We start from the raw sequence: 15497 nt of genomic DNA, 5'->3' as shown, positions 1-15497 counted from the left end.
AGTAACCTAGTTAGTAATTTAATACCATAAGAATTTCACGAAAGGTCCTCGGCGAAACAATTGAGCAGCGTTGTTCGCATGTTTTTTGTTGTTTTTTTCACATTCCCACGGAACACTTGATCTGCAGGTAGCAACCACCTGCCTGGGAGGTGGCAGTGATAAATACGGTAAGTGGAATGTTAATTTTTCTCATGGCTTCGCAATATTTCAATCGTGAATGACAGAACTTACATTTTTAGCGAATTGTAAGAGGTGTAGTACTGGATTCTATTAAAATTTCACGTAAATTTTAGTGTGATAATTTTTTTGTCGCTGACATTTCCTGGGAAATAGAAAGCGAATCTAACGGTGTTGTGCATTAGACGTTATTAGCATCTTTGAATACCGGTCAATCTATTCAAAATTTTGTTGATGAGTAACGTAATACTGGTGTGATATGTTCATTTCATATCTTCTGCAATTCAAAAGAAAGTTTTAAAATGTTTACTGAGTTAATAAAGTTGCCACGTTATGGCTTTATGTTCAGGAAGATATTTGCTTTCATTCGCCTTTTCCAGGTAGTGAAAAGTAAACCTATCATAATCTCAAGGACAGAATGAGGGAGGTGTCCAAAAGTATGTCTATCTAATGGTTTATCTTGCATTCCGGAGATATCATCTGCACGACGTTTCAAGCTGCCTCTTTAAGGACGAAAGCAGAACTGTTAATCTTGTGTCTATAAATATATGTCGATAGGAAGTATTGAAAAATGTAAGGCTTGATGGATGCTTTTGAAATTCAAACAGGTATTGTTTGCGTTTTTTAATAGATTTTCTCTGGCGGACTTTGAACGCGAATTTATTCGTGCTCAATTTTGTTTCACCTTAGTTATTTGTTGTGTTAATTAAAAAAATCATATACCCGGAGATGCGCCCAGAAAAGGACGAAAATATCATAAGTTAGTGCGTAAATTGTAACTTGTAATTTCGTGGAAACTTATTGATAGTGTATAGATTAGATAGTGTATTTTCATTATTTCATTCACAAATCATGTTTATGCATCGCAATGTTTGCCTTTCCAGATTTTCCCTTTCCTGCTATGGTTCCCGACTCTTTTTGGTTAATACAATGTAAAAGAAATTGCCCGCAGGCCTACGGTCCATTGATGAATAGGTTTTCTGCATAATTTTGTAAGTACTTCAAGTCTCGATATTCAATACATTAATTTACTGAAGAGCGAAGCCACTCGTTCATTCTAGGATTCCTACTAATTTTGTTCTCGTCATACCGTAACCATTTAGTTGTGGATAAACTGGGCCCAAAACTTATCCACAATGGAGCATGCAGATCTGGTTAGCGAAATGTCTCAAGTGGAGAGGATGAGTACCCAAGACCGCCTGAGACAGGCTAGACATAGACGCATACAACAGCTGAAGATTTGGTCTCAAAGGGAGAAAGAATGGATGAGACGTGGTGGGGGAAGCGGTGGTGTGTCATCTGGAAATCCTAATCCCAAAGGAAGTCGGAGGAGTATATTTTTCAGTGATAGTGTTGTTCTCCTTGAGGCAGCCGCTCGTAATGATGTAGATGAGGGTAAGCAATTGATAATAATAATCTTTGAATTTGACGAACTATTTCATGGGTTATAGAAAATGATTGGTAGGAGTTAATTATCTTTTATCATATGACTATAAGAAATAAATTAGGAAACATCTTGGTTATTCGATAGCATGTGTCCATTATTTTCCTGACATTTGTCAGGTGCCAATATTTTGAACAAAAACAGCCTATAAAAAGTAGCATTTAGATTTTCATTTGGCATTATTATTTTGCTTCTTTGAAATGCCTGAAGGACATAAATTGAGATTGTATTATTAATTCTCAATTTCCTGGGGTCTAGCTGAAATAGCTCGCTAGCTAGCTCTCCTCTTGCAGAAACCCATTCAGTGTAGTAACTCACTGATCAATTTTCTCTTAATATTTTTGAAGGCAATAGGTTTTCTTTGGTATGATAAAAATTATACCTTATTATGCTTTATTTTATGACATAATTATATCCCCATGTCATGAATTAAACTGATATTTTGTGATACTCGGACTACCTGTGTAATAGTGCCCATTGAATCTCCAGAAATGTTAAAAACTTTATTGAGTGCATTATTTAATAATTCAGTTCTATAAAATATTAATTCCTTTAATCTAATGAATGAATAACATTTCATTATTAGGCACTGCATTTGTATGATGTCACGAAAATTTTAATATTATTTTAAGTGACAATTTTGTTTTTTTTTCAGTTCGCCGTTTGCTTATGAAAGGGGTCAGTCCAGATTCAACCAATGAAGATGGCTTAACAGCTCTGCATCAGGTTTGTGGGTGACTGTTTTTACTAGAGGGTGCAAGGCCTTTTGCTAGTGAAATTATAAGAGAACAAAAGCCACATTGCCATTTTGCTATATTGTTTTACTGTATTGAGTAATGTAAAAGTTCACATCATCATACTTATTAAAATTTCCTATCTAACTCTTCCAAACAAGATAACTTTTTGACATAAGACTACTCGTATGATGAGGCCATTGTAGCTTCCATTTCAAACTATAAACTTCAAAGGTGTTTGTAATACAGAATTGTTCAATCATTAATTAAGTCCCGTATTGGTCTGTGCCAGAGTTATATGAAACTGGCTTTCGTTCATGGTCTCTTATGAATTTAAATGTTTATAGAACCTCACTTGTATGCCAAGGGAGGTTCTATAATTATTTAATTTGATCCCATTGTGATGGGTAAACCCTATGGTCTAACATGAATCACACTAAATGTGGCATTGCTTAAGGAAATCTTATAGTGATGATGATGCATTCATTCATTGGCATAGTATTTCTTTTAAATCAGGGATAATTCTCAGAATTAATATTTTTTATTTGGATTGAGTAAGAGGAAGGTAGTTTTAGTAGTTCTATAAAAACTCTGAAACGTCACTAAAAGGCTACATGATTCTGTGGCTGAAGACTGCAATTGCATGAAGGTCTGGTGTCATTCTAAATACAGAATATGACTTAAATACATTCCAAAGAAATCTTGGGTGTGGATAATGGGAATATTTCCATAGAGCCATGTGCATATTTTATCTAATTCTGCATTTTACTGTGAAGTTTTGTGTGCTATCATTGATATGAACTCATTAGCTCATAGTATGTTCCATTTCATTGCCTGCTAAATGAGCTTCCTAGCCATGTTAAAAAAATTATACAAGGTTCCCAGAAGGAAATTAGTTGTAGCATTATCTCCTGATCGAGAGTTTACTTAATCATTGTGTGTGAATTGAGAAAAGGTGAATTTGATAAATAAATTAAGATGTTTCTTTCCAAGGCTTTTTGTTGCTGGCAGTTTTTTTTGTTTTCATCCAAGAGAATTATGATTCCTGAGTCAGCGCATGCTAATAGTAAATTACACATTGTTGAAATATTAATACAAAGCTAGAATTTACTATCCTTAATTTTGCTTATAAATCACAGTAATATTCATTTAACCATTGATAGGTAGTGTTGAACACTCTAAAATCTTGGAAATGTGCAACCGATATTTATCTAATTGCTTTTGCAGCAGTTATTTGAAAAGGTAGAATATAAGTACGCAAGGAGATTGGTGATGCATTCTTTGTCCCCGAGGATAGATAAAAAATTTCTTCGGCAGAGTCAATGGTTATGGCAGACCACTGACTTATGGACTCGTATATGTAATTCCCAATATCCCATATCACAGTAGTGACCAAAGAATCATGCACAAACAGATAAGAAGTTGAATTTTTTGCCTCCACGATAGTGATGCTGCTCAGTTTGTACAATGACTTATTTTGTCCCATAGTATGATATTTCCTGAGGAGTTGCTAAATTAGTGTAAATTTAATTGACTTGTATCTGTGTGTGTACATGGCAAAAGAGGCAGATGGCCATGTCCACGGTATCTACTGCGTGTATATTAATAGTATTTGATTGATACATTATATGGCAGCAATACATTTGTTTCTACTAAATATCTTGAATTTCAGTGCTGCATTGATGACAATGAAGAAATGATGAAGCTGCTAATTGAATATGGGGCAAATGTGAATGCAGAAGATAGTGAGAGATGGACTCCCCTCCATGCAGCAGCCACATGTGGACATTTGCATCTTGTGCAATATCTCATAAGCAAGTAAGTTAATCTTTCATATTCTCCATAAAATGTTCAATGAGTACAATTTAAATTAGTGCAATTAAAATTAGTACAATTCTGTTAAAATTCGCATTCCACAGTCCACTGCTGGAGCTAGTGCCATCGCTATATTAATGTGGGATTAATGTTTGCATTCATTTGCCGGATAGATAAATTTAAGTTTTCCTTGTGCTCTTTCTTTTACCAAGAAAGCATTTAGTGTGACAAGATAAAATGCTCAATGTGAATAAATCAACAACACATGGGTAATATACTTTTGGTCTGCACATGAAATCATTTAAAGGTTCTCTTGTCCAACCTTCTGTCTGATTCCTGCTTTGATGAGGGCCAAATTTTTTCAACTGATTTTTCATAATTTGTGCATTACTTTTGATCCCAGTTTTTAAAACAGCTAAATATGGTAATCAATATTATAGCATTTTTATTAAAAGTAGTCTACCAGTCATTTAGTATAGGTTTTTCATACATTCAGGGATTAAGCATTGGTACACTTCTAATGTGCTACAAAGTAACTGTATTACAGAAGAACCTTGTAATGGCGGCATGATCCATTCCGCAACCTGCCTCTTGAAATGAAACATTTGTTTAGTGAGTCATTTTTTTTCATATAAAGTAATGTAAGATGCGATAATGTGGTTCATGTTGAAAAAAATAAATGCTGTGCAAGGTTTCTTCAAAGAAAATTATATGCTAATTATTTAGGATTGTGGTTCACGTTCATCGTTTCCTCTATAGCAGAATGAACCAACCTAGAAATAAAATTATTAGTTTTTTATCTATGATACATATTCAATTCTTTTTTGCTAGAAAACTGTTGAGATACATATGTTTTTGCCAACTCTTCAAAATGTTACAAAAATGTGACAGCATTGAACCATAATCAATCGGAAGGTCAGTTTAGTAGGTGATGGTAAAGTTCACCCAGTTATAAGTCCGACAGGGTGTAAAATTTACACATCAGGTTAGGGAGGCCAGTTCTTCTCCCTGTGCAGGTTATGATTTTCCTGAAAGATCTGTTTCCTGAAAAATTGCATAGCTTGGGTGGAACTGAGGGTGCCCAGAGAGGCTTACCTGGGAATCAAACCAGGGCCCTCTTGTCAGTTGTCCAATGCTCTTCCCCTGGACTACCGTATGATCATATAAATTCGTAGTGCACATAATAACTGCCGTATTAGGGATGCTTCTTAATGTACAGTGCAACAGTTCCCAATGTGCAATCAGTAGCAACACTATGATGCTAGAGGAACTTGTGCTAAACGCAAATGTAAATAGCTAGAGCAATCACTCTCCTTGTCACTCATTATGCGAAATGTTGCTCGCTAAGCGAGTTATTCTTGTGCACAATATTTTTGCTCGTTGTGCAGATTACTAACGATCTAAGGTGCTCATTAAACAAGGTTCCATGGTACAAGGAAACAGGTTTTTGACTTTGCATACTTTCTGCTTCCCATTATTCTGTCCACCATGCATAATCTTTTCCTTCCAATTGCATCGTATCACTCATTATATACTGCCCTCTCTGTTAAATAATCTTCAATATTTCATTGTCATGCAGCATGCCCTGTATCCACTAGACCCTGCCTTTTTTTAATTTCTCCCAGCAACCTTCCCTCTTCCCCTACCATGTCTGTAGCTTCCTTATTTTTTTCCGTTTCATACATCATGTATTCCTACCTTCTCCTTACCCAACTCTCAAAAGTTTTCGATTTACTTAGATCCTATTGCCTGTAGCTACAAAATATCTCTTATGCAATTTATTGTTTTTTGCCAGAGGTGCAAACCTTCTTGCAGTAAATGCCGATGGAAATATGCCATATGACATCTGTGAGGATGAAGCTGCCCTAGACTGCATTGAGGGAGAAATGGCTAGGCGTGGGGTTACGCAAGAGCTCATAGATGATACAAGGGCAGCTACGGAGCTGAAAATGTTGGATGACATGCAGGAGGTAGCAGAAACTGGGGCCCAGTCCGGGATTGGCCCCCCTGCACCTGGCTTAGAGACTCCTGACCGGCAAGGGGCAACACCTGTAAGCACTTGTAACTTTAGAATTCAATATACTACCTTGATCAAAAAGTTCCCGGAATAACCACCGTGTGGCGCTCCCATCGTTCCGATTTGAGTTCTGTTTTTTTTGTTAAATTGGTACATCTGTTGTTGATATTCCCTTTAAATCTTAGTGTCATAACTTGACATTTGCAAAAGTTACGTAGCCAAGAGTACATCTATCTCTGTGTGTGTTGGCGATTTTTTACAATTGCAGAAATGGATTTAAATTTGCAACAACGAACTTGTATTAAATTTTGCGTAAGAAACGGATTTAGTGGCGCACGGACGTTGGAAATGTTGGAAAAGTGTTTCGGCAACGATTCTCTAAAAAAACGGTCGTTTACCAGTGGCACGAGCGGTTCAGAAGTGGTCGTGAGTCAATCGAAGATGATGAACGCAGTGGCAGACCATCGACATCGAAAGTCGGTGAAAAAATTGATAAAGTAAAAGAAATGTTGGTCAATAACCGCAAATTAACCATCAGAGAAATAGCGGAGGACTTGAACATTGCCTATGGATCCGCCCAAGACATTGTGGTTAATGATTTGGGTTTCCGTCGTGTAGCAGCAAAGTTGGTGCCAAAAGACCTCAATTTCATGCAAAAAAGAGACCGTGTTGACGTCGCAAAAGACATGATTTGCGAGGCTGAATCCGATCCCACATTCATCAAAAGGATCATTACTGGAGACGAGACGTGGGTTTATGAGTACGACACGCAATCCAGACATCAGGCAAGTGAATGGCGTTCACCAAATGAGCCGAGACCAAAAAAACCACGTCGTTTTCAGTCAAAAAAGAAGGCAATGCTGACGGTTTTCATGGATTACAACGGTGTAGTGCATCATGAATTTTTGCCAGAAGGCCAGACAGTAAACAAAGAGTATTATTTGGGCGTTATGAGACGTTTGCGTGAAGCAATTCGCCGAAAGAGACCAGAAATGTGGGCAGAAAACTCGTGGATTTTGCACCATGATAACGCACCGTCGCACAGTGCTATCATTATTCGTAATTTTTTGACGAAAAATGCAACAAATACCATCCAACAGCCACCGAATTCACCTGATTTGGCTCCCTGTGACTTCTTTCTGTTCAATCGAGTTAAAAAACCATTACGGGGAACGCGTTTTAGCAGCCGAGAGGAAGTAATGGAAAAATCGCAGGAAGCACTGATGGACATACCGAAAACCGAATATAAAAAATGTTTCGAGGATTGGATCAAGCGCTGGCATAAGTGTGTTGCAGTCGATGGGGATTACTTTCAAGGGGACAATATAGATTTAGATGAATAAACTTGTATTTTTAATTTTCTGAATAAATTCCGGGAAATTTTTGATCAAGGTAGTAAATTAGTTATTTTGGCTCCAAAAATTGATAGTACATAATACTGATGTAGAAATCTTCATCTATTCATATAAGGCTTGTATTATATCTCGATTGTCTGTATGGCATAGTCTATGCATTAGTGTGTTATGAGCCTTTGCCATGTTCATTGATATTGATAGAATTGAGCTCTTACTGCTAGGGTTTTTCCTTATATTCAATGTTCATTGATGCTGTTTAAGTATTGAGGTAATGATCTTTTGAATGTAAACAATTGAAATAATTTTTGAGTTCATAATAATATGGCTGCACAAAATATGAATAGAAATATTTTATGTTGATTTGAACTATAGATCTTTGGAATACTACTTAAGAGTAATAACATATGCGACTACATCATAAGAATGTACTAATCATTTTATCTATTATTTAAACAAAATATCAGTCCTCCTACCCCAAATTTGTAATTTCTGTGATTGGGGAGTTTGAGGGAACATAACTACCAAATTCTGGCCAATTGGTCATATGTTGCCCTGGTCCTCCCTCTTGTTAGACTTATCCCTATGGAAATACTGTAAACTTCTGTAATAATGTCCATATTGTTGCCTGTAAAATACTGTGTAATGTTCCTGATACTTTCTTTCACGTTAATGAAAATGTGGAAAGACCATGGAAATAAATTTTTTTAAAGATTTTCATACTTCTTCTTTCAGCTTCATATTGCTTCAGCCAATGGATATGTGCGAGTGGTGGAATTTTTATTGGAGCAGCATGTCAGCACCGATGTGAGGGATGAAGATGGTTGGAGCCCTGCTCATGCTGCTGCTTGTTGGGGTCATGTGAGTATCAGCATATTATGACTTTACTATGTACTTCCATCATACGACAATAGAGATGAAATTAGGTGTTAAATTCTTACTCAGAGTTGGAAAAGTATTATCAAAAGTAATAGTATACATTCCTTGTATGTATTCTGTAATGTTTGAAAATAGTTGTTGATTCAAGTAAAATATCTTGATGGCCTTGCTTATGATGGTCATTTTAGGATTGAGTTTCTTTTAAATATTTGTTGATCATTTAGTGGAACTTTTCCAGAAGTTATTATTATTAGGAGTGGTGGGAAAGTAATTTTAAGGTTTTTTATGAGTCAACAGGAAACTAGTTTTTATGTTTGCATGCAAGGAACTAGGAAATAAAAACTTTTGTTTGCTGTAAAAGTTATGTGTAATAACTTTTTATTGAAATATGTAACCTGATATTTATCACCTAAATATTACACCTCAGTGTCGACCTAGGTTGCAAAAATAAAAATGCAGTGGAATTAACCAAAGCTGTTTTATTTCTTTCATTTATTAAAATTATTCTTTGATTAGAAATGGCATGGAGTTAGTTTTTCAACTTTAATGAAAGCCTGGATGTCTTAACACACATTTTTAGGATTTATTCTTTGACTTTCTTAAATGGATTGCTCTTTGCCATTTGCAAACGTGGATACTTTTGAGATCCATGCTCTGGAATTCAATAACTGCCAAAAAATGGCTGCTCTCATCTTAGGTTTAACTAATGAATGAGTTCATCCATGAGATATGTTTTAAATGTCTAAAGAGGTTAATAATACTTTTATATGCATGCTTTTAGTGCTATTTTGTAGTTGAAGTTATGATTAACTAGTAATGTGTATTGCTATGAGTTGATGCATTTTTATGGAATGTTTAGGTCTTGTTGATATATCTAAAACACTTAGGTTGTTTCTCAAGTTCTTTATTGGTGTTTTGAACTTTTTACTTAATTAAATACATGTTTCTTATCAAACTATATAGTTTCAGGCTTTACTTTGTGGAAACTTTTCATATTGGAGAGAGACTATAATTAACACTTGAGTGTAATGAAAATTGCGAGTGTTATTAATCATTTTTCTCCAATGTGTTTCCTATAATGAGGAAGAGGTTACATTACAAGTTGCCCTTTTTTTCCAAATTTATTAACCACATTCTTATCCATTAGCCTAGTACATCAATCTAAGAGATGGTAACTTTGACTTTTGAAATTTCAAGGATGTTATCATTCCATATTCTGCTTTCATAAAGTTAGCTGCTCCTGAAAAGTTACAGCCTGATTGGAGAGTAATTCGTGGTTCCAGAGTCCAAAATTTTAAGATACCACTCGCCCCTAATTCTTAGTGAATTAAGATATATTTTTACTCAATGAGCAATTAATTTGTGTTGGTTTTGTATCACTGTTTTATCTTTTTTAGTTGGAGGTTTTAGAAATGTTGGCACATAGTGGTGCAGATCTTGAAGCCAAAACAAAACATGATGAAACTCCAACAGGTATGTGCTAATTGTTAAATTTCCCAATTATAATTTACAACTTTTTCTCATCTTCACATTATATTTTAAAGCCAGTAAAAAATGCCTGCTTATCAGTCTGATCATCTATGGATAAGTTATAGAATAGATATATATATATAGAACAGATAAATAGATAAGTCCAATTAATTTTTTCATACGAGTCTTATGTAATTTTATGTACATTTGGTGAACAAAGGTGAAAGAAACAATGACAATTTCAGTTCTCTTCTAATCAGATTTGATAGAATACAATCAAAATAATAGCTATAATTGTTTTCACAAACAGTACATAAATCTTGTAATATTATAATGCATTCTTTTCATTACAATTTATTAAATAGACATATGTGAAGACCCTGAGCTGCGTGAGCGCATAGGGCAGCTTCTCATGGAGCAAGAAACCAGGAGGAAGCAAGAGGCCGGGCAGCGAAGGTTGCGAAGATCTCAGTCGAACAACAAGAGGACACAGTCTGTACGGCGCACATCGATAAGAGACAAGAACCTCACCACAAAGAAAGACACCCAAGAGGAGGCTAAGCTGATGCTATTGGCTCATGAGGTGAGCTATGGAATTTGGCAGGCTTAAAATTTGCATGCATTAACCCCTAATTACAGGTAGTGAATCATTTTGGCCTTGGTGTTATCCCCTTTTATTTTGGCGGATACATTTCAAAAATCAGTAATAATGAAGTGGTGCACACATTATAACATTTGGAAGTAAAAAAAATAGCTATAGTACTGGTCAGTATGATGGAGCAGAATTTTCCTTCGCAGAAAATTCTGTGTGTCGAGCATTGATTTTGTTATTATATTAGTGTAATTTGAAACTGCCAATAGTTTTTTTCCTCATTAGAAAATTCATGCTGTATGTTAAATTCAAAATAAATAACCATAAGCACAGTCATCAACCCAAAGACCTGTATTTTAGGTTAAATTAGATCTGACCAAATACTCAGTCCTAAATGGGGTGTGACATGCACACATCAGGGTAAGGGGACCAGTTCATTTCCCTGGGCTGCCAATGGTGTCCCTGAAAGTTCTGGTTCCCGAAAAATCATACAAGTTGGTTGAAGCAGTAGGTGCCCAGAGGTATGCCTGGGAATAGAACCCAGGCCCTCTGGTCAGTAGTTAAACTCTCTACCCCTGGACTACCATGTCTCCATGAATTTAAAACATCTCAGTATTTATCTAATAACTTTGCTGCTAATCTCAGTTGAAATGGAAAAACTCATTTGAGTGCTACTGAGCCAGAAGAAGAAACTAAGTCACTGTTGCCACTGCACCAGCAGTCAACTGGTGGCATGAAGTAGACTTGTGGATGTATTTACAGACAATAAACTGTATGTAAAGGCCTGTTGATTTGAAAAGGCAAAAGGTGCTCTGTACAAGCAATGAAGGTTAAAAATATATTCTCTTTAGGATTGGTGACTCGTGCTCCAAAAGTTGTTGGCATGATTGGGAAGGTGTACTGAGCTTTAGATTTTAATTATTTCTTTAAGAATGTAGTGTAAACATTGTCGCCAATGTCTTAAAGAAAAAAATTACAGGCTAAATTTATTTCACAGTTATGCTCCCTTACCCCCATACAAAAAAGTCCAAAAATTGGTGTCGTCTATTGTTTGTAGGTGATCGTTCCAATAAGATTGCCTAAAAATGTAATAAAAGAAAGTTTTATATATCATTTCATAATCCGCATACCCTAGGAAAAATCCTTTGCTGCAACAAAGACAAACTAGCCCCTCCTTCCTACCGCCAAGATACCAGCTACTTGCCACCGTTCTCTCAATAATAACCACAAGTGCTTATCTTCTCCCCCCCCCCCCGTTATTTTTACCTCTCCATTTCTTTAGTTACTCTTGTTTCTTTGGCTTTTCCATATGTCCTCTCTTTGTCCCCACCTACCTTACTCCTCACTCTTTTCTTCCCTCCCTTCCTCAAAAAGGTATAAATATGACGTATCACAATTTGAATCTTGTCTTGTACCTGAAGATGGTTCGATGAACTATCTTCAGGTATCTACAGGTCTGAAATGCATTGTACATTAAAAATACATCTGTGGAAAAGTGCAAATTTGTTTTTTCTCATAATTACGAACTTCCACTACATCTTGCCTCAATCTGTTGAATATATTCATTTCAGTCTTGTGCTTATTGTCTTTCAATTAGATATGTGTACGAATCATGTCTCTTTTACTTTTGTTCCTAGGGCTATGCGGCAGCTGGGGATGTGAGCTCACTTCCTGGCCCAAGCAATGTGGTTTCCTTAATAAATGGTTTGGATGGCCCACAGTTTCCTCAGAATTCGAACATGAAGTCATCTCTGTCCGACAGTGGTCGGAGGGTTCCAGCTGAGGGACAGGACTCCGATCATGAAGTCATCCGTGAATGGGATAATGGTAACTGGAGTGGCATTGACGATAGCTTCAGAGAGACATCTCCTTTAGGTAATAATCTTCACTTTCAACTGTTTGTTCAAATGTTTTTATTCAGATATGAATTTCCTTGTGGTGAATTATTGTTCACTGATGCTCAATGATGAGGTATCAACTGATTCAGGATCAAGGGGACTGGGGTAAAAGAAAAATGTTGATGTACTACTTTAGGCTATTCGTTATTTTAATTGGAAAATCGAGACATTGAAGCAGAAATCGAACCTCCCTGGCTAAGATGGGAAGAAGGGATTGGGAAATGGGGAAGGTAGGGAAAAGATGGACTTATACCAATCAAGTTCATTGCAGCAGCAACAAGTTATCATATGGACACAGGGACTTCTAGACCACATAATACCTTTTCTATCTCACAGTCAAGTATTCCTGGTCCTAAAGTCCTCTTTAAATCAGGTTTTCTATAAGTAAGCTATTTCTTATGCAAAACCCAACCTTTTTTTCCCTGCAGTCATCTCTTTCTCGTAAACCATATTCTCTATACTCATGCTTCTCTCTCCTTTGCCTGCCATTGGATTCCTATTCCCCATCACTGTCAAGTGTTTTCTTCTCTGTGCCCTGACAATCATTGAATCTAAAGTACTGTATACAGCATGTACTTCTTACTTATGGGTGCTTGTCGGCAGTACACCTGTAATATCACTAGATTGACAGGGTCGGCTCTTAATCTGTCATTCACCTGTTCCATATTTACTACAAGTCTCCTGAGTTTCGGTTCAGCACTATGACTACCCTGGATTGATTGTGCCCTTTTATTATTTATTACTTTGAAACAATCACTTCAAAAAACTCTAATATCTTATCTTGCCATTTGAATTACATGTCTATATTTCCTCTCTCCATCTCTCCTCAATTTTTTCAAACTTCCCTATTCATCATCGTAATATTCCAATTCCCTCTTGTCAATATGGTGTTCCTCTTTCTTGTCTTTGTTTCTGCTGTCATATGCCTCCCTGAGGTACAGATCCTGCTCAGACTACCTATCAACTTACACTTTGACCCAACTGGCATGAGTTACCCTACCTGTAGCATTTACCATTGCTCCCACCAGAGCATGGCTCTATGGATCACTCAAGCCCTTCCTTCACATCAAGGTCCATGTGATGTCGCTGGGATTATGAACCTTATCCTTCTAATAATCAGTCTAAAAAGGCAGACATTTGATGTCCATAACTTTAATCAAAATCCATTCATCTGCCATATTGATGTTGTGGTCTGATTTAAAGGATTGTTGCATGGAAAACAATGTGCCATGGAGGCTGTTGAAGGATTAAATGTGATTAAACCCACTTAACTTTATTTAATTTTCAGTGCCCTTGTTATTAGCCAGTGGTTTACATTTATGTAGCAATGTGATAAATTTTAGGCCTACATGTTCATAAACTTTGTCAGTCTTTGCTTACACTCTTCAATACGATCTGTGTGATTTAACCCAAATGATCACTCATCAACCAATCATGGCTATCTTGATGTCTCTGGTGGGAGATGAATTTTGTTTACACTTAAACTCTGTAAAAATGCTCCTTCTCACCTTTGTTTATGAGGGTAAACCTACAAGTGTCTTATCTTGGCTCAGGTTTTCCATCGACGGAGGCCAGCTATGTCACCCAGGAGGCTGGTAATGGGAAGATAAACATCCATGTGTCAGTGACCATCAATCCTGGGACTCTGGCTGACTTGAAAAAGCAGCGGGCACAAATTAGAAATGGCCCTTCATCGCTTGATGGTTCAATAGTGCGGGGCGATAGCATCAGCAGTGGTGGTGGGTCTTTGCCAAAACCTCAACTCAAGAGCTCCCTCTCATCCCCCACAATCTCGTTGGGCAGTCCCCAGCTGCCTATTAACCGCTTCTCAGGTCAAACTGGGGAGGTTGTTGGTGATGAGGGTGGTGCAAGGAGGTGTTGTGTTGTTTCCTGAATACGCATCGTGCCTTTCCAATATATTGAGTATTGGAGAAAGTTAGTGATTTACACTTTACTGTGATATTTATTTTTTCCGGGATGGTGGGCAGAGTTATCTTGGGTTTTCCAGCCCCTCATGCCCATTTTGTCTTCCTCCTAATGTTTAAGAATGAGTGCGAAACACTCACGAAATTGCCTTTCTCTTTATTTGTGAATGTTAAAGAGGTTATTCGTTTAGGTCATGTGAGCAGGTTATGCTGATCTTTCTAGGCCGTTTTCATGAAGTATTGCATGAGGAAAGAGAGATATTTTTGTGTTTAAGGGGAAATTTCCAATAATTTTGTAAATGGTGGGTTGCATGTTGAGAAACCCATTTTCTTTTGAGAAATTGGTTTATCCGAATAGAAAGTGAAGTGTTTTTGGTCTCTTATATTTATGAGATGTGAACATTCTTTACGCCTCAGTTCCTTTTGTGCACATTGCTGGGTTGGCTAAGGTCTGCATGTTCGCAAAGTTTGTTACTCTTGGTTGTGATTCTGTCATTAATCACTGTTAATTAGTGTGACTCAGGTGCCGTTTTTAGGTGTTATGCCTTTCTTTCCACTGCCTTTTCTGCATTTCTATGCAGGTGATGATAATTGCAATAGTTAATTCTTTCAAGGGGTACGAAACACCAAAGCTTTGAATAGCCCGTCTTGCCGTGTAAAATTTAAGTGTTAACATACCCAGATTGTTGGTATTGGCATTTACCTCATAGTAATTGGAAATGAAAATGAATGAATGCAACTAATTATGTTTATATTAAACCTTGGTATAAGATGAAGATGGATGCGGTTTGAAAGATGAAGTTGAGTAGGTGTTGTGTTTTATCACCTACTTTGTTGTTGGTTTTATCTTTACTGGAAAACATTCAATTCCCAACTGGATCATGAGCATTTGAGTGAATGCCAATTTGTGGCCGGAGCACAAAAATCTGTTTTGATGATTGTATTTGCCCTTAAAGTCTTGTCTTCAGAAATGTCCTTGCAATGAGTGACCCCTTTTTTTTATGAATGAATATTGTGCAATGAAGTTGCCGTTAGTAATTTTAATGGGGGTCATGAATATTTTGTTGAATTAATGATGAAAAATTAAATGTAGGAGTACATGTACAAATGATGAAATAGTGTTAAAAACCCTTCTGCCTTCTGAGCTGAGTACTCTGAAGTTGTTAAAATGTGGTAGTGACCTTATAGCAGGTA

At 36.7% G+C, this 15497-nt stretch overlaps 1 protein-coding gene across 1 annotated transcript; it reads left to right on the top strand.

Annotated features, from left to right (window-relative positions):
- Window positions 1-111: 111 nt before the first annotated feature.
- On the top strand, window positions 112-15289 carry MYPT-75D (Myosin phosphatase targeting subunit 75D). The gene is made up of 11 exons (XM_071595275.1): window positions 112-167; window positions 1062-1169; window positions 1281-1572; window positions 2277-2347; window positions 4028-4173; window positions 5966-6221; window positions 8275-8400; window positions 9816-9891; window positions 10254-10471; window positions 12118-12355; window positions 13932-15289. The coding sequence occupies exons 3-11, from the start codon at window positions 1314-1316 to the stop codon at window positions 14270-14272; spliced, it is 1731 nt and encodes a 576-aa protein (XP_071451376.1). The 5' UTR covers window positions 112-167; window positions 1062-1169; window positions 1281-1313; the 3' UTR covers window positions 14273-15289.
- The last annotated feature ends 208 nt before the right edge of the window (window positions 15290-15497 follow it).

The sequence above is a fragment of the Hetaerina americana genome, unplaced genomic scaffold, assembly GCF_022747635.1.
Source record: "Hetaerina americana unplaced genomic scaffold, ioHetAmer1.1.p SCAF_7, whole genome shotgun sequence".
Lineage (NCBI taxonomy): Eukaryota > Metazoa > Arthropoda > Insecta > Odonata > Calopterygidae > Hetaerina > Hetaerina americana.
This window is presented reverse-complemented; position numbering and strand designations above follow the sequence as displayed.